General features: G+C 43.6%; 1 protein-coding gene across 1 annotated transcript in view; it reads right to left on the minus strand.

The window, feature by feature from the left end:
* Window positions 1-1,173: 1,173 nt before the first annotated feature.
* The window catches only part of TMC3 (transmembrane channel like 3), a 109,459-nt gene continuing 90,220 nt past the window's right edge, over window positions 1,174-20,412 (minus strand). The window contains exons 19-22 of the mRNA XM_040342554.1: window positions 17,045-17,123; window positions 16,927-16,969; window positions 8,788-9,049; window positions 1,174-2,072 (exon numbers count right to left, since the gene is read on the minus strand). Of these exons, the coding sequence (XP_040198488.1) occupies window positions 1,223-2,072; window positions 8,788-9,049; window positions 16,927-16,969; window positions 17,045-17,123 (1,234 nt within the window). The 3' untranslated portion in view covers window positions 1,174-1,222. The remainder of the gene's footprint in view (window positions 2,073-8,787; window positions 9,050-16,926; window positions 16,970-17,044; window positions 17,124-20,412) is intronic.

The following is a 20,412-nucleotide window of genomic DNA, read 5'->3' on the forward strand; positions in this document are numbered from 1 at the left end:
AGCCTCACTGTGCCCCCATCAAATGCAGCCTCACTGTGCCCCCATCAAATGCAGCTTCATTGTACACCATCAAATGCAGCTTCACTGTGCCCCATCAAATGCAGCATCACCGTGCCCCATCAAATGCAGCGTCACTGTGCCCCATCAAATGCAGCATCACCATGCCCCATCAAATGCAGCTTCACTGTGCCCCATCAAATGCAGCATCACCGTGCCCCATCAAATGCAGCATCACTGTGCCCCATAAATTGCAGCATCACTATGCCCCATCATATGCAGCACCACTGTGCCCCATTAATTGAAGCGTCACAGTGCCCCATCAAATGCAGCGTCACAGAGCCCCATAAAATGCAGCTTCACAGTGTACCATTAAATGCAGCTTCACCATGTCCCATCACTCCAGACTCACCATTGCCTTGATGCGGGTTTACACACACACACAGCAGGCATCTCCCACTGTGTGTTACGGAGCTGGGTCTGTTTTCGGCGGCTCGGTGTAACAAGGTCCCGCCCCCCTAGACTGGCTCTGTGATAGGCGGAACACTGAATCAATCTACTATAACATGAGCCGGTCTAGGGGGGCGGGACCTTGTTACACCGAGCCGCCGAACACAGACCCAGCTCCGTATCACACAGTGGGAGATGCCTGCTGTGTGTGCGATAGACAAGAGGAGGAAACCACTGCAGCTTCAGCTCAAAGCGGCGCCACAGCAGTCCAGCCATGCCGCTGTGTCCTCCGGCTGACAGTTTCCTGGCTGATCGCTTCAGCCAGGAAACAGTTAGCCTGGTCCGTCCCTGCACCTCACTCACCCTGCACTAAATTCCACTCGCAAAATGCGAGCAGGCGAGTGGAATTTTTGAGGGCTGCAGTATGGTATCTTGGTTAACATTGTTTGCTTTCATCATGTACACTATAAAGTTTGTTAAGCTACAAACGCTTCTCCGATCAACCTCAAGTTCTTTCAACTGTTTTCCAAACAAATCGAGTTCCCAAGCTACATTAATGTAGAGTAAATTGAAAAAATATACAGTAGCATATATAAAGTGTTCTTTTTTACCTGGATGGTTGCTTTGTATTCATTACTAAGAAATGCAATGTAATTTTACCACTTGCAATGCTCAGATCTAGTGTGAAGGTCACTATGGCTGGTTTTATTAATTTAGAGAATATGAAATGGTCCAACTTCTATTTTTAATGACTTTTATATTAAATATTACAATTCTAGACATTTGAACAAATTAATTCATTCAAGGGAGAGGCATTTAAGTCCACACTGGCTTTTGATTTTTTCTTGGTTAACTTTCCACCACTTTTGATGTATTTGTCCTTATTATGAATGACCTGGATGTACTGGTCGGTGCTGCTGTTTTGCTGGTCACTGCTGGATGCGTTGGACATCGAGTCCGATTCTGTAAGACATGGTTCAAGTTTGTGCTTTGACTTGACTTTCCGGTGACGTTCCACAAACTGTTCATCAAGGTCAAAGTTTTTCAGATTTATTTTTTTGCGATGGTGTGCCTTTTCCGAGTCAATCTGAAAGCCTCCTTCCCAGGATTTATATTGCATGCGTGCTAGATCTCGCCCAGACATCATTTGACCATCATTACGGTCTCCAATGTAAAACCGAGGATTATGCCGGAGATCCGATAGTGAGCGAGGGCGGTTAGATCTGCGGATTAAATCCCTGCGAATTTCATCTTCCTCCTCCTCACTCAGGTGCGGTGACTGTGAGCGACGTGGTGGTTGAACAACATACTTTCTGACATTTCTTGGATATAACTCTACTATATCACCAGACTCTTCCATTCGGAAATGTCTTGGCAGTCGTGATGTGGAACGGAGGAGTTTCTTACGAGATTCATGTTCATTGACTATATAATATCTTGCGTGTGGTCGATGAGGGAGAATACTTGGTGCACTGGACCCATGGCGTTCAGGTGTAATATGTCTCAGGCCTTTCCTGAAAAGTGGCTCTGATAGGGCATCCTCAGCTTGTTTCTTTGGCCCTGCTGAATGGTAGTTCTTGGTTCTGCAGATATCATTGGAGATTCCTTGCTTTATACTGGGAGGTCTGAAAATTAAAACATATTAATGCATCCATATTAACATTGCATTGCAGCTAAATAATGAGATATTAAAAATACAATAACCATACACTCTAAACAGGGCCAGATTAAGAACATCATGGGCCTGGTGCTGAGGATTTTGGTGGGGCCTTTTAGGCTGCATTCACACCTCCGCGACAAGTAACGCCGCGTACGCGGCGTATTTTGCCGCGAATAGTGTAACTTTTTTTTTACAAATCCTTCCTATTGCTTTGTATGGCCGAACGCCAATGCCGCCTGAAAAAAAGGGTCCAGGACTTTTTTTCATGCCGCAGGTGTACGGCGTCTATGAGATGTGAACCATCTCATAGACAGCAATGGGAATTCTCCCCTCCAGCGGCACGAGCGGCCGGCGTCGGGCGTTTTGTCGCGGAGGTGTGAATGGGGTGTAATAAATAATAAATAAATGCGTGGGAATGACATGAACGCAGCCCAGCCAAGGCAAGTGACCAAAGGCACAGAACCCAGAAGGAAGACCGGGTGAAGATGGAAGTGTCCAGGCCCCGCCTGATTCATCGCAGCACTGGAGAGCGCAGTCTGAAAATTGAAGTGTACACTAATGTGCTAATATGCTGTGCATACTTGTACGTTGTGGCATAACCTACCCCAGGGCCTCTAAAAAGTAGTAATGTCAGGAAAGTTTACTACCGCTTTATTATCACAGGATCCCAGGAGCCTCTCATGGGGCCCCCTACTGACCCGGTGGACGGTGGCCCTTGGGCAGTGCCTAAGTGCACAGTTGCCAACATTTAAAAAATATTTTCAGGGCCACTTTTTTATATAAGTGCTATATTTAGAGTAGCTGAGATCCCCGATGTTCCTCTATACATCATAGTAGTAATCACAAAATTAAATGAGTACTAATAATGGGGCAGAACAAATATGAGAACTGATATTTCCTTTAGTTGAACTAACAAAAGTGTGTCCATTCTAGAGCTGGTAACATTGAGGATATTCAGTATAATTTTAAAGAACTGTTTTTGTGGGTAAGCGACATAGGGGAGGAGTATGGACGGTATATAAGTGGGAAGTATGTGCAGGTGAGGGAGAGGAATGTGGAGGGTCTAACAGTGGGCACTATGTACAGGAGAGGAGTACAAAGGGTATAGAAAAAATAACTATGTACAGGAGAGGAGTGTGAAGGGTATGACAATGGGCAGTATGTACAGGAAGAGTGAGGGGGTATGACAGAGGGTAGTACTTACCAGAGAGAAGTGTGGAGGGTATGATGGGGCAGTATGTACAGGAGAGGAGTGTGGAGGGTATGACAGTGGGCAGTATGTACAGGAGAGGAATGTAGACGGTATGATAGTGGGCTCTATGTATAGGAGAGGAGTGTGGAGGGTATGACAGTGAACACTATGTATAGGAGAGGAGTGTGGAGGGTATGACAGTGGGCACTATGTATAGGAGAGGAGTGTGGAGGGTATGACAGTGAGCAGTATGTACAGGAGAGGAGTGTGGAGGGTGCGACAGTGGGCACTAAGTACAGGAGAGAAGTGTATGACAGCAGGCACTATGTACAGGAGAGGAGTGTGAAGGGTATGACAGTGGGCGCTATGTATAGGAGAGGAGTGTGGAGGGTATGACAGTGGGCACTATGTACAGGAGAGGAGTGTGTAGGGTATGACAGTGGGCACTATGTATAGGAGAGAAGTGTGGAGAGTATGACAGTGGGCACTATGTACAGGAGAGGAGTGTGGAGAGTATGACAGTGAGCACTATGTACAGGAGTGGAAGGATATTTAGTGACTGAGTAGTGGTTAAGCGGGTCATACATGGATTGAAATTACGCCAATTATGCAGAGACCAGCCATAGTCAATCTATGTATGGGCTAGCTGGTTTTACACAAGTCAATCTATTTGAGTACAACCAGCCTGTTTTTTTTTCTTAAAACAATCAGTGCTGCCAGCTAAAGTTAGCAACACTGATCATTGTACGCACTGGCAGGACACAATAACACTGCAGGAGTGATTCCCCCATCCACAGGTCAGCAGGTGAGAGGGTGTGTGGGGACAGGCTGGGGAGAGATACTAGTCAGTGGCTGGGTAGGCACTGGTAGTATCAGAGCCAGATACACACAGGTTACATACGCCACGATCGTTAGAGCGAGAACAATAATTCTAGTACTAGACCTCCTCTGTAACTCTAAACATGTAACCTAAAAAAATGTAAAGCATCGCTTAGGATACCAAAAAAAATTGTGCTAACTTAACTAACTGTTTTTTTAATGAATGAAACATTTTTTTCCAAAAAAACATGTTTGAAAAATTGCTGCGCAAATACCGTGCTAGAGCTGCACAATTAATCGTTAAAAAAATCGTGATCTCAATTCAACCCCCCTGACGATCTTCAATGCAGAGTTTGCTGATTCTTTCATATAACAAGTGGAGAGACTTTCAGCTATCAAAAGAAAATATCTGGGCAGTCTGCCAAGTTTTTAACAGGAAACATTGTAACTAACACTTCCTTCTCAGATCAAAGGGATAAACTTCTGTGTGTAAAGAAAAAATCTGGGCAGTCTGCGAAGTTTGTAAACAAAATGAAACATTGTAACTAACTAACATTGTAACTAAATTTAACCACTTAAAGTCCAACACTTGTTTCTTAAGTTAGAAAGCAATATTATTTGCTAGAAAATTACTTGGAACTGCCAAACATTATATATATTTTAGCAGAGACTCTAGGGAATACAATGGCTATTGCTGCAATATGTTATGTCACACTGCATTTTCCCACTTCAATGAATAATAAAAACCATAAAAACAAAACAGTGAAGTTAGCCCATTTTTTTTTTTTTTTTTTTTTATGTGAAAGATGATGTTACGCCGCAACAATCGTGAGAGAATCATGATCTATCTTCTAAGCAAAAAAATTGCAATTCTCATTTTAGCCAGAATCGTGCAGCTCTGTACCGTGCAACATAAAAAGTGCAAAGACCACCATAGAGTAATTTTCTAGCAAAAAACAAATGATGATTTTTACATGTAGTAGAGAAGTGTCAGAATTGGCCTGGGTGGCAAGGGGTTAATTACCATGAGTAATATACAAATAATTATTATAAGCACTGTGATCCTATCAGTCTGCTGTAGTGTGTCAGCTTGTATTTATATTGGCCGCTCTGAATGTAGCTTCTGACAGGCTGTGCAAGCAGGCCCGTATCTCCGGAACCATAAATGATAGCCGTCCCATATTTTAACCAGTTGTGGGGTAGCTCTTCCCATGCCTACCCCCAAATGTGGGGTTTCTGTGACCTCTGGTCATCGAGCTACAACCCCCCAAATTCGATCTTAGAAAAAAATAATTCTTAAAAAAAAAAAAAAAAAAAAAAAAAAATTTTTTTTTTTTTTTTTTTTGGCAAATGGGCCTATCTTGAGAAAGGGGCCTGGAGCTGCAGCTCCATCAGCCCCATTGTTAATCCGGCCCTGACTCTAAACCAAACTTTCTAAACCTTCTTTCACCAGAGGAACCCTTGCAATAATGTTCAGGTTTCAGGAAAACTTTGCTAAAATCAATTCATTGGTAGTCTGTTGGAAAAATCCCCTCGTATATTTGGGGCCAATGGGAAGAGTACCCTCCCCCCATACAGGAAGCTAAAAAGATCTTTAGACCGAAGGTCATTGGTGCCATGCAGCTGGCTCTGCCAAGTGGTGCTGGACTTGAAATTGTGCAAGCACTATCTTATAGGAGATCAATCAGCCACTGCTCAAGGAACCCCTAGCAACCTCTAATGCCTCGTACACACAATCGTACAATTGACCGTGCAAAAGTCTGCCGTGAGGAAGTCCGATGTACAGAAAGAGAACAGATTCTTAGGTGGATTCATAAAGAGTTAGGCCGGCGTATCAGTAGATAAGCCGACCTAACTCGGAATCTGCACCGTCCTAAGTTTTAGGCCCGGTACACACGAGCAAACATGTACGGTGAAACCGGTCCGTCGGACCGTTTTCACCGTACATGCCTACCAGAGGGCTTCTGTACGATGGTTGTACTAACCATCGTACAGAAGTCAGCGCGTAAACAATACGCGGGGCGTGTCCGCGTCGTCGCCGCGACGATGACGCGGCGATGACGCGGAGACGTGGGCGGGCCTGCCATTTAAAGGCTTCCACGCATGCGTCGAAGTCATTCGACGCATGCGAGGGACGGCGGGCGCTCGGACATGTACGGTAGGTCTGTACTGACGACCGTACATGTCCGAGCGGGCAGGATTCCAGCGGACGGTTTTAAAACACGTCCAGGAATATTTGCCCGCTGGGAAAAGGCCCGGCGGGCAAATGTTTGCTGGAATTTGGCCCGCTCGCGCCCACACACGACCGAACATGTATGCTGAAACTGGCCCGCGGACCAGTTTCAGCATACATGTTTGGTCGTGTGTACGGGGCCTAAGTGTATTCTCAAACCGAGATACACTGAGATACAAACTGAGATGTATTCTCAAACTGAGATACACTTAAACCTGTCTAAGATACGACGGCTTGCACCGTCGTATCTTAGGGTGCAATATTTAGGCTGGCCACTAGGTGGCGCTTCCGTTGAGTTCGGCGTAGAATATGTAAATGTATAGATACGCCGATTCACGAACGTACGTCCGCCCGTCGCAGTAAAGATACGCCGTTTACGTAACGCATTTTCAGTCGTAAAGTTATTCCATCAAATAGTTGGACTAGTAATGTTAAGTATGGCCGTTGTTCCGGCGTCTAAATTTGAAAATTTTACGTAGTTTGCGTAAGTCGTCCGTGAATAGGGCTGGACGTAATTTACGTCCACGTTAAAACCAATACGTCCTTGTGGCGTACTTTGCCGCAATGCACACTGGGATATGTACACAGACGGCGCATGCGCCTTTCGTAAAAAACGTCAATCACGTCAGGTCAACCCCAATTAACATAAAACATGCCCCTTAAGCCGAATTTGAATTAGGCCATATTTACGCTACACCGCCGTAACTTAGCAGGCAAGTACTTTGTGAATACAGTACTTGCCTAGCTAACTTACGGCAGCGTAGTGTAAATACGATACGCTACGCCGCCGCAAAGATGCGGCAATGTACCTAAAACTAGCTATCTCTATCTAAGGTCCGTATCTAAGTTCCGTCGGACTTCCGAGAAAAAAAAGTCAGATGGAGTCTGACTTTTTTTCTCGGAAAGTCCGGCCGTGTATATGAGGCATAAAGGAACCCTAGGGAACTGTGGGAACAGAAACTGTCCCACACTAATAATAGCAGATATTGGTGGAATATATGGTAGAAGACCAGGTAGCAATTAAGGCACTATAGATCCCCCAAAAAGTAAAAAAAGGCTATAGAAGTTATTAAAAAAAAAAACATCTAAAGTTAAACCTTCATGTTGAAAAAAAAAAGAGCAGTCCAAAGGAATAGCCACAAAAGCAGGTAAAATTTGCTAAAATCCTTAGAATACAGTGGGCCGGATTCATAAAGAAGATACGACGGCGTATATCCTGATACGCCGTCGTATCTCTGAGCCCGGCCGTCGTATCTATGCGCCTGATTCATAGAATCAGGTTACGCATAGATCTCCCTAAGATCCGCCAGGTGTAAGTGACTTACACCGTCGGATCTTAGGCTGCAATCTGACGCTGTCCGCTAGGTGGCGCTTCCCTTTGTTTACGCAACGATTATGCAAATGAGGAGTTACGCCGATTCAGAAACTAACGACCGCCCGTCGTTTGCGTTCGGCTTTTTCCGGCGTATAGTTACCCCTGCTATATGAGGCGTAGCTAATGTTAAGTATGGCAGTCGTTCCCGCACCGTGTTTTGAAATTTTACGTCGTTTGCGTAAGTCATTCGCGAATACGGATGGACGTAATTTCCGTTCCCGTCGAAACCAATGACGTCCTTGCGACATCATTTAGAGCAATGCACACTGGGATATGTACACGGACGGCGCATGCGCCGTTCGTAAAAAACGTCAATCACGTCAGGTCAACACACATTAACATAAAACATGCCCCCCCTTCCACATTTGAATTACGCGACCTTACGCCGCAACACATATGCTACGCCTCTCTAACTAAGGGCGCAAGTTCTTTGTGAATAAAGAACTTGCGCCCAAAGTTAGAGCGGCGTAACGTATAGGGGAAACGTTACTCGGGCCGGACAGATACGCCGATGTATCTGAATCCGGCCCACTATATGTAGTAGATCTGTGAATTGTCCCATAACGTGATATTAAAGGCAGAATTTGAAAAAACAAAACAAAAAAAGTACTTACCTGCTCTGTGCAGTGGTTTTGCACAGAGCAGCCCTTATGTTCCTTTTCTTGGGTTCCCCCGCTGGCCCTTAGGTTTGGTATGGATCGTAAGGGGGGAAAACCTACGCTGAAAAAACGGCGTGGGGTTCGCCCTAAGATCCATACCAAACCCTTATCCGAGCACGCCGCCTGGCCGGACAGGAATAGGGGTGGGGACGAGCGAGCGCCCCCCCCCCCCTCCTGAGCCGTACCAGGCCGCATGCCCTCAACATGGGGGAGTGTGTGCTTTGGGGCAGGGGGACAAGAGCCTCTTTCCGACAACCCTGGCCATTGGTTGTCGGGGTCTGCGGGCAGGGACTTATCGGAATCTAGGAGCCCCCTTTAATAAGGTGGCCCCAGATGCCGGCCCTCCACCCTAGTAAATCAGCCCCATAGTGTTGAAATAACCTTCCAAGAAATTGGACATACCTGTTTGAAACATGCTCTGTCCTTTGCGGTTTCACCCTAGACCCGGAAGGGCTTGGACTAACATTTGGGGGATGTGGCACAACCACACGAGGAGCTGATTGGGAGATAGTTTGTATCTGGCTGCGCTTGCTGCCTGGGGATTCAAAGTTCACCACGCTTCCGTTCTTCCGGGGAGTGGATGAATGCACAGAAGACTCTTGGCTGATGATGTCACTCTCTGGATCCCGCTTTTTTTCAGGTACTTCCTTATGCAGGAATCGGGCTGTAACACACATGTAAATAAAAAAACATGTAAATAAAATAAAAAATTAAAACATGCTCTATTTCTTCACAACGTTTTAAACAATGTCGTTTTTCGGGTTGTAAAAAATTATCGTGTGTGGGCTTTAACGACGTGAAAAACCCGCACATGCTATGAGACGGGAGCGCTCTTTCTGGTTAAACTACCGTTCGTAATGGAGTAAGCACATTCATCACGCTGTAACAGATAGAAAAGCGTGAATCGTCTTTAACTAACACGAAATCGGCTAAAGCCGCCCAAAGGGTGGCGTCATCCAGGGGAGGGCTGGCAGGGGGGCAGGGTGAAAATCTCCCCCCGGGCTGGTGACACTATGCACAGCCACCGGCCGCCACTACCAAATGCTGTTTTTGCAGAGCAGGAATATGCCTGCTGGAGCTCTGTTAACACAGTTCACGGCCGCTGCTCACCTCCCACTGTGTGGACTCTGATGTAAGGGGGGCCTCTGTGCAGACTCTGATGTAAGGGGGGCCTCTGTGCAGACTCTGATGTAAGGGGCCTCTGTGCGGACTCCTGTGATCATGAAAAATCTTAGACTGTTTTCCTCGATCCATCACTTTTCCACGCTCTATGGGCCACTTGACTGGACTTGCCCCCCAGGCCTAAGGCTGCCAGTCCTCCCCTGGCGTCATCTGAATGGAACTTCCCCTTTATAGTGCCGTCGTACGTCACCGCGCTTTTCTAGAGCATTTTTTTTCACTATCGTGTATAGGCAACGTCGTTTTAATGATGAAGTTGAAAAAAACTTTTCTAGAGGCTGAAAAACGTTGTTTTTTACAACCCGAAAAATGATCGTGTGTACCAGTGGCGGCCCGTCCATATGGGGCGCCCGGGCGCCGCCCCCCCTCCCCCAGTCAGTAAAAAAAAAAAAAAAAAAAAATTATTTTTTTTTTAAAACTGTCCCTTTAAGAAAAAAAAAATCCAAAAAAACGTCCTTATGTGCACTGTGTCCCCGCGCCGGACGCCGGCAACAGTGCAGTTGGAGTAGCGCCACGTCTGTGCAATCACGGGATTGCAGACGTGGCGCTACATTGGCAGGGAAAATATGCTATTGTGGCGCTTCCCAGCGCGCCACTGTTTCAGGCGCGCTGGACATTGGTGTTATCGCCGAGCGGGTGCATACACTTTCTGTGTGCACCCGCACGTCTTTGTGCTAGTTCCGACGTCACTCGAAAAACAGGAAGTGACGTCGGCACTCTGGAGCTCAGTGCGTCCCGCTGGAACGGGTAAGCTGAGCTATGTCTTCCTCTTCCACTCACCCTAACAGCTAACTGTATTACAACACTGCAGCAGCAACAGCATCGGCGGCCAGAACACCACCCCACCTGCTTATACATGGATGTTATTTTTTTATGTAATGTTCGGCGGCCGGCAAAACAGCAACACCAAACCCCCCCTCCCCCCCCCCCCCCCCCGCTTATTACAAGTTTTCTTTTTTTTTTATATCTAATAATCGGTGGCCAGCAAAGCCAATACAAACCCGGCTTATTGATTTTTTTTATATATGTACTATTGCTTATTACCCTGCTTATTAAAAAAAAATATGTTTTTGTATGCAATATTTGGCGACTGGCATCCACCCTCCCCCCCACCCCCGCTTAATCCAATTTTGTTTTAATATTTAATATTAAGCGAAAATAACGCCAGGCACCACCACTTTAATCAATGTTTTTGTTTTATATTTAATATTATTAACAGTTTATTTTTTATATTTAATTTAATTTAGCACTCCATCCCCCCCCCCACCCCGCTTATTAACAAAATCTCTTTAATACATAAGAATAACTGCAGAAATAGCGGGCGTCAAGCACCCCCCCCCCCCCCCCAGCTATTATAAAAAACTTTTTTTATACTTCATTTACCCACTTATTACCAACATTTCTTTTCTATGTAAAAATTGATTACAGCACAAATAGCGGCCGTCAACACCACCCCCACAGTTATTAAAAAAAAAACTTTTTTTATACTTAATGTGCAGGGAAAAATATCGGCCGTCAAGACCAAACCACCCCCCGCTTGCAAATTGTCCTGCGACTTGGGACTGGAAAGTTGCAGGATAAGTCGGACCCAATGATTTCCAATGAGAACTGTGCCTGCATTACTTTTGTCCCACTTTGATGTGACTTGAGGTCCATAGACCTCCAGAATACATAGGCATTGTCGCTGCAAAATCGCAGCAAAAAATTGTGGCAGAATCTTGCGACTTTCAGGCTAACGCAGTCTGAAAGTTGCACAATTCTACCGTAATTTTGATGTGACTTAAAGCAATGCCTGTGTATTCTGGAGGTCTATGGACCTCAAGTTGCATCAAAGTGGGACCAAAGGAATGCAGGCACTACTTTGAAGTTGCTGTGACTTGAAGTCGCACAGATATGAACAGTGCTCATTGGAAATCATGGGGTACGACTTGTCATGCAACTTTGAAGTCCCAAGTCGCAGGACAAGTAATGCAGTATGTCCGCAGTCTCTGGTAATCTTGTGCAGTATGTCTGCAGTCTCTGGTCATTTCGTGCAGTATGGTAATCTCTGATAATCTTGTGCAGTCTCTGGTAATCTCGTGCAGTATGTCCGCAGTATCTGGTATTCTTGTGCAGTATGTCGACAGTCTCTGGTAATCTTGTGCAGTATGTCCGCAGTCTCTGGTAATCTTGTGCAGTATGTCCGCAGTCTCTGGTAATCTTGTGCAGTATGTCCGCAGTCTCTGGTAATCTTGTGCAGTATGTCTGCAGTCTCTGGTAATCTCGTGCAGTATGGTAATCTCTGATAATCTTGTGCAGTCTCTGGTAATCTCGTGCAGTATGTCCGCAGTCTCTGGTAATCTTGTGCAGTATGTCCACAGTCTCTGGTAATCTTGTGCAGTATGTCCGCAGTCTCTGGTAATCTTGTGCAGTATGTCCGCAGTCTCTGGTAATCTTGTGCAGTATGTCCGCAGTCTCTGGTAATCTCCTGCCCATTTCGAGTCCTTCATTACTAACAGTGTAATTTTTTACTTTGTTTGCACCGATCTGTAAGGCTGCGCTATATACCATGATTTGTGATGTTGGGGCTGTATACTCTGTGCTGTGATGCTGAGCTGTATACTCCTGACACTATGAGTGGAAGCAAGTGGAATACAGGGGACGGAGTGGGTGGATTATATAAGGGGTGTGGCTTATGTGAAGTGGGAGGGGCCAAATGTGGAAGGGCGGGGTCTTGCGCCCCCCCATCCTAAAACTTCACCAGCCGCCACTGGTGTGTACGCGGCATGAGGCCACCGGTTTTCTCGAGAGCTTTTTGCCGAGAAAAACATTTGTGTGTAGTGTTGCTCACGAATATTCGCATTGCGAATATTCGACTCGAATATAGCATATTCGAGAAATCGCGCTATATTTCGAATTTCGCGGTGAATATTCGCAATTCCGAATATTCGCATTTTTTCAATTTGATTTTTAAAACAGATCACATCCTATCGACGTCTAAAAGCATTGCTGGTATGATTAGAGACCCTGGGCCGAGTAGCTAAGCTGAGGCGATCCTTTTATGTTGCCAAATTGAAAAAAAAAAAAATTGCGATTTTTCGCTATTGCGAATGCGAAAATGATTGCGAATTTTCGATAACTTTGGTAGGAGAACTCTGATTGTCTCTGATGCAAAAGGGGGGGGCTTTGTGTATGTTTCTGTTATGAATATTTGTATGTTTGATATTATTTTTTTTTGTAAGAAGGAAAAAATTGCGCATACCTTAAAAAAAGGGGAGAATACAGCAGCAACTCAAAAATGTTATACAACATAATTTAATACAAGACAGAAAATGGAGTCGCTCTACATGAATAAAAAATATGTCTAGTGACAAGACATGTGGGCAAATTATAAAATAAGCAAGCGCAAATAACTTGTGAAATACACAGTGAAACAAATATATAAAGAAATATAGTCCCAATAATAGAAAAATAATCTTTCATAAAAATGTCTTTGATATGTGAAGTGAAAAAAAGTCCAAAGCATGCAGCATGAACGTGTTCAATCTTCAAGGTGTTTGATTGACAAACGGCTGTGACAGATGGATAGAGTAAAGAATCACCACCAATGCAAAACACTTTTTATTTTCTATTGTAAAATATCAAGAATATTCTGAGCCAATCAGAGTGCTCCTTCCGCATTTGCCGAATATTCGCAATTATTTTGTATTGTAAAATATCAAGAATATTCTGAGCCAATCAGAGTGCTCCTTCCGCATTTGCCGAATATTCGCAATTATTTTGTATTGTAAAATATCAAGAATATTCTGAGCCAATCAGAGTGCTCCTTCCGCATTTGCCGAATATTCGCAATTATTTTGTATTGTAAAATATCACGAATATTCTGAGCCAATCAGAGTGCTCCTACAGCATTTGTCGAAATTGCGCAGTAAATATCGCATTCGCATGTTGCGATATTTCGATAAAATATCACGAATATTCTGAGCCAATCAGAGCGCTCCTCCAGCATTTCTCGAAATTGCGCAATAAATATCGCATTCGCATGTTGCGATATTTCGATAAAATATCACGAATATTCTGAGCCTATCAGAGTGCTCCTACCGCAGTTATCAAAAAATCGCAATTATTTTCGCATTCGCAATAGCGAAAAATCGCAATCATTTAATTTCGATAAAATATCACGAATATTCGAATTTAGCGAATATATCTCGAATATTCGAATATATATTCGAGATATATTGCGAAATCGAATATGGCATATTCTGCTCAACACTATTTGTGTGTATGGTTTCTCGTTGAGAAAACTGCCGTGAATCTCGACGAGAAAAAAAGAGAACCTGGTCTCTATTTTCTCGTCGGGAGTCTCGTCGGCCTGTTTCCCGACGAGAAAATTGTGTGTGTGTATGCGGCTACAAGCTTACCTGTCCTCCTGTAAGCCTGCACATGCTTGATGAGACTTTGACGCATGCGCGGTAGCTTACAAGGGTAGTGTAGGGCGAAGCAAAATGGCGGCGACGGCATCGAATGTGACGAGCGCATTCTCGTCGTGTCAATGACGTCACCGAGTTCTTGCCATTCAAAAGAACGGCGATCGTTGTTGCAGGGTGTCAGTCTGACACCCCGCAACACCGATCAAGGTAAAGAGTCTCTCACGAAGAGTCTTTACTACGTGATCAGCCGTGTCCGGCTGATCACGATATAAACAGGAAAAGCCGGTAATCGGCTTTTCCTCACTCGCGTCTGTCAGCTGATCGGCTGCTCCTGTGACAGGGGGGGGGGGGTTGTGCTGACCACCAGGGATGAGAAGGACACAAAAAATGGATGCCAATCAGTGCCGCAATGGATGCCAATCAGTGCCCACAATGGGCATCACTGATTGGCAGGCATTGTTTGGCACTGATTGGCATCCATTAGTACAACACATACGATAGTGCCCATCTATGCCCATCCGTGCCACCTATCAGTGCCCATCCATGCTGCCTATCAGTGCCCATCCATGCCGCCTATCAGTGCCCATCCGTGCCGCCTATCCGTGCCCATCCGTGCTGCCTATCCGTGCCCATCCGTGCCGCCTATCTGTGCCCATCTGTGCCACCTATCCGTGCCCATCCGTGCCGCCTATCCAAGCCCATCCATGCCGCCTATCCGTGCTCATCCGTGCCGCCCATCAGTGCTGCATATTAGTGCCCATCAATGCCACCACATCAGTGCCACCTCATCGGTGCCCATCAGTGCCACCTTATCAGTGCCCATCAGTGCAGTACCATCAGTTCCCATCAGTGAAGGAGAAAACGTACTTATTTACAATGTTTTATAACAGAAACAAAAAAAATGTTTTTTTTCTAAATTTTTGGTAATTTTTATTTATTTTTTGCAGAAAATAAATATCCCAGAGGTGAGATTAAATACCACCAAAAGAAAGCTCTATTTGTGGGTACAAAATTATAAAAATTTAGTTTGGGTACAGTGTAGCATGATCGCGCAATTGTCATTCAAAGTGCAACAGCGCTGAAAGCTAAAAATTGGTCTGGGCGGGAAGGTGTATAAGTGCCATGTATGGAAGTGGTTAAAGGTTCATTAAAAATAAATAAAAATAATAACAAGGAACTTTTAATGTCACTTTAAAGCTTCGTAAAGCCACATTTGTAGCTGTGTAGCATATTTTTTATGGATCTGAACATTGTCTACGGACAATGCAAACAGCTGCATAAAGATCCATTAAGCTGTGATGCGTTCAGAGATGTAAAAATGTATCCACATTATTCCTATTATCTATATCCATTATCCATATTACTCTAAAACCAATGCACAGAGCAGATAAGTACTGTATTTATACAAAAACATGAAATATCCAGGCTCAAAAAAGTTTGAGCCAGGATATTTCATGTTTTTTGTATGTATATGCGCCCCTTCCAGCGCTCCTTATTGTATAGACCAGTCATAGGTAGGGGCAGTGACTTTTGTTTGTTGTATTTAAAGTACTGTATTTACCTGCTCTGTACATTGGTTTTGTACATATCCTCCGCTTTTCGGGCCCCCTGTTGGCACTCCTGGCTCCTTCTCTTCAGCCAGTCCCCCCCAATAGCAAACTGCTTGCACTTGTGCATGCTCGCTCCTGAGCCCTGCTCTATGTGTCCATAAGACACACAGACTCCTCCCCCTCCACTCTCTCCTCATTGGCTCACTGGCTGTATTTGACAGTAGCAGGATCCAATGGCTCCTGCTGCTGTCTCAGCCAATGAGGAATGAGAGACCTGGGAGAAGCTCAGCTGCCGGTGCACATGGCTGTATCTAGAGGGAGCTCCACTAAGTATTAGGGGTGGAGGGGTGGCTGCTGTACACAGAAGGTTTTTTACCTTAATGCATAGAATGATTCACACAGTGCTCGTGTGCTGCTGAGCTCCGTTCCCTGCGACGTTGCGACGCACGGGGGTGGAGATCGGCGCCAAATTAAAAAAAAGTCAAAACATAGTACACATACAGTACACTGTAATCTTACAGATTACAGTACTGTATAAAATATTTACACATCCCTTTTGACCCTAGTGGTCTGTCCAGTGTCCTGCTTGCACTTTTATATTATAAATACTGTTTTTTCTGCCTGGAAACTGTAGATTGTCCATAGCAACCAAAAACTGTCCCTTTATGTCAAAAGTGGTTTTAGACCAGCTAGAAAACAGCGATAATAAATTAGAATCAGAATTGAGCGATAGCGATTTGTGGGGAAATTCATCTTCAGACACTGAAAGTAATGACAGCGACAATTCTGCAACTGAGCAAATTTCAGTGTTTTTAAATTACATGTTTGAATAATTTTTATTATTATTATATTATTATTTGTTATAATTATTGATAGTTATTTATTATATTATAATTTATGATTTTGTGTTTCAAACTTTATCATACCCGGGGTGTCTACTAGACTCTTGTTTGGACAGATTTAAGTGAGTTATTCCTAAGAATTACAGGCCTACAATGTTAAAACAACAAATTTCCTAGATCCAACATAATTTAGTTACTTCTTTGATTTAAAAATGTTGCTGACGTATTTATTTCTCTTCCTGTTACAATAAAACTATTTTTACAAAGCCTTAATAAAAATACTTACCGTATGTTGCTGCGACTCGCAGAAAGTTTCTGTTGCTGCATTACTAAAGTTTGCCACCAAGTGGCGATATAACACCTTATTCATTATCCATAATTTTAACTTGCACAAAAACACGTTATGATCATTAACCATTTGCAATGCAGAACTTTTTTCTATATGTACATCATTTATACACTGCATATTATATAAATGCCTCCTACATATTTATGTGGCATGCCAATGTTGACAGTTTCTATTAAATTAAAATATAATGTATAGAAGATCACAAAACGTACCCACAGCCATTTGAAAGACCTTTTTCTTGTCTTCCATTCTTTCCTGAAAAATTAAACACACCGGGAATATGATGAACTGTTCAATGAAAAATCAGTATTCTCCTGAGTATTTACTTACAGTCTGGATCTGTGCTCTCAGCTGATTATTGGTGAATTTTAGGGATCTTGCAATGCTCTGAAGGTAATAGATTAACATACTATAAAAAGATGAAAACATTATTGGTACATAATTAGGTAGAGAAAAGGCAAGTATAGTGGCATAGCTGGTATATTGATTAGATTAGATCATCTACCTTGAAGTATTTTCTTTTAAAGTGTAAGTGACATGTTTATAAAGCAGTATTTCTGACATTCACCCAACATTTACCCAACATCCACTATAGATGAATCTGCCTGGTACATGTGATTTAAAGCGGTTGTATACCCCAAATTATTATATATTTTTTTTAAACCTGCAAGGCAAAGGCATAACTAGCTAGCACCAATACCCAAAATCCACGAGTTAAATACTTGCCCACTGGGCACCTTTATCCCCTTCCTAACCAGACTAATTTTCAGTTTTCTGTGCTCTCATATTTTGAATGACAATTACTCAGTCATGCAACACCGTATCCATAAAAAATGTTTGTCCTTTTTTTTCACACAAATAGAGCTTTTTTTTGGTGATATTTAATCAATTTTTTTTGCGCTATAAATGAAAAAAGACTGAAAAGTTTGTAAAAACGATTTTCTTAGTTTCTGTTATAAAATTTTTATTTTTCTTCATAAATTTTGACCAAAATTTACACTTTTATGTATCTGGTAAAAATAACCCAAATCAGTGTAAATTATTTGGTCTTTGTGAAAGTTATAGAGTCTACAAGCTATGGTGCCGATCACTGAAAATTGATCACACCTGATGTACTGATGGCCCATCTCATTTATTGAGCCTAGGTTCTCACTGTAGACATACGGGAATTGGTATGATTCCAATGCCGGTTCCCACATTGCATCTCTCCCACAGGCAGTTCACACTGCTCTCTGCAGACCACTGCGAGTGTCAATACAATGCTACTCCTCCTGAGTATGGCAATACCACATGTGTGAGACCTTTACACAGCCTGGCCACATACAGAGGCCCAACATACAGGGAGCACCATCAGGCGTTCTAGGAACATAAATTACACATTTAATTTCTTGACTACCTCTTACTCTTTTGAAGGCCCTGGTGCGCCAGGACAATGGAAACACCCCAAAAATTACCCAATTTTTTAAAGCAAACACCCCAACACATAATTTAGGAGGCATAATAAGTTTTTTTTCACACGTTTTTGGAAAATATGGAAAGAAAATTAAAACACAATTTTTTTTTTACAAAAAGTTATCAATTTATAATATATTTCTAACACATAGCATGTACATCCCTAAAATTACACCCCAAAATATATTCTGCTACTCCTCCTGAGAATATGGCGATATCACATGTGTGAGACTTTTACACAGCCTGGCCACATACAGAGATCCAACAGGCAGGGAGCACTGTCAGGCGTTCTAGTGACATAAATGACACATCTAATTTCCTAACTACCTATTACACTTTTGTAAAGCACTGTAGGGCACTGATGAGCACTGTAATGGCACTGATGGGCACTGTAATGGCACTGAAGGGGCACTGATGGGCACTGTAATGGCACAGATGTGGCATGATTGATGACTGATGTGGCACGGATTAGCACTGATGTGGCACGGATTAGCACTGATGTGGCACAGATTATCACTGATGTGGCATAGATGAGGCACGAATAAGCACTGATGTGGCTTGGATGAGCACTGATGTGACATGGATGTGGCACAGATGAGCACTGATATGTCACGGATGAGCACTGATGTGGCATGGATGAGGCACAGATGAGCACTGATGTGGCATGGATGAGTCATGGATGGGCACAGATGAGGCATGGATGTGGCATGGATGAGCACAGATGAGGCATGGATGGGCACGGATGAGCACTGATGTGGCTTGGATGAGGCATAGATGGGCACAGATGAGCACTGATATGGCATGGATGTGGCATGAATGAGGCACGAATGAGGTATGGATGAACACGGATGAGGCATGGATCAGGCATGGATGAGGAACTGATGAGCAGGGCCGCTGTTAGAAATTATGGGGCCCCATACAGCCTACCTGATGGGGCCCCCTTTAGCCATGCCATTGACCTCTCGCCCCTGGCCCCGCCCCTGACCCAGTCTCAAAACAAAATGCAGGTTTGTTGCTGTTTACACTTATGTGGGGCCAACGTGTGAGTTCGCAATTGTGCATAAGCACGAAAGAGCGGGGCAGTTTAAATACATTTTTCATTTTATTTTATTAAAAATTTAAAAAATGTACACTGTATTTTTTACCCTTTTTTTCTTTCTTTTTTTTCTTTCACAAGAGATAAATAACATCCATTGTGATAAAAAGAGCCATGGCAGGTCCTCTTTATTGTCTTTTAGAGCCCATATCTGCCCTCAGGCCACCAAAGAATTTGATCAAACCAAGATCAGTTTGATCAGATACTTGTTCAAGCTGGTAATGGCTTGTGTACATTGCTGGGGTTAAAAAATTATAGCTAAATCATTGCTGCAGTGATGACCAAGATATCACACTTCCCATCCAGCGACGTACTAGTACATCACTGAATGGGAAGCGGTTAAAGGGGATTGGTTTGGGGGGTGGTAAAAATGCAGCTCCACTGCACTTTTACTGCTCCCCCAACTGAAGTTTAAAGTAGTATCTCAACGTCTTATGCCGCGTACACACGATCATTTTTCGGCATTAAAAAAAACAGCTTTTCTGCATGTAGAAAAAACGAAAATTTTCCAACTTCATCATTAAAACTACGTTGCCCACACACCATCGTTTTAAAAAAATGCTCTAGCAAAGCGCGGTGACGTACAACACGTACAACGGCACTATAAAGGGGAAGTTCCATGCGAATGACGCCACCCTTTGGGCTGCTTTAGCTGATTCCGTGTTAGTAAAAGACGATTCACGCTTTTCTGTCTGAAAGCGTGATGAATGTGCTTACTCCATTATGAATGGTAGTTTTACCAGAACGAGCGCTCCCGTCTCATAACTTGCTCCTGAGCATGCGCAGGTTTTTAACTTTGTTTTAGCCCATACACGATAATTTTTTACAACCCGAAAAACGACATTGTTTAAAACGTTGTTAAAAAATGCAGCATGTTCGAAAAAAATTGTTGTCGATTTTCAGAACCTGAAAAATTATGTGAAGCCCACACACCATCATTTTAAATGATCGTGTGTTGCATGCCTGAGTAATTGTCACTCAAAATGTGGCAGTGCTGCTGAAAACTCAAAATGTACCTGGACTGGAAGGGGTTTCCAGACTTGAAGTGGTTACAGATATCATCTTGGGTTAAACTGTAGGGTGATGTAGATATTGGCCCAGATTCTCAAAAGAGATACGACGGCGGATCTCCAGATACACCGTCGTATCT

The sequence above is a fragment of the Rana temporaria genome, chromosome 3 (assembly GCF_905171775.1).
Source record: "Rana temporaria chromosome 3, aRanTem1.1, whole genome shotgun sequence".
Classification (NCBI taxonomy): Eukaryota; Metazoa; Chordata; class Amphibia; order Anura; family Ranidae; genus Rana; species Rana temporaria.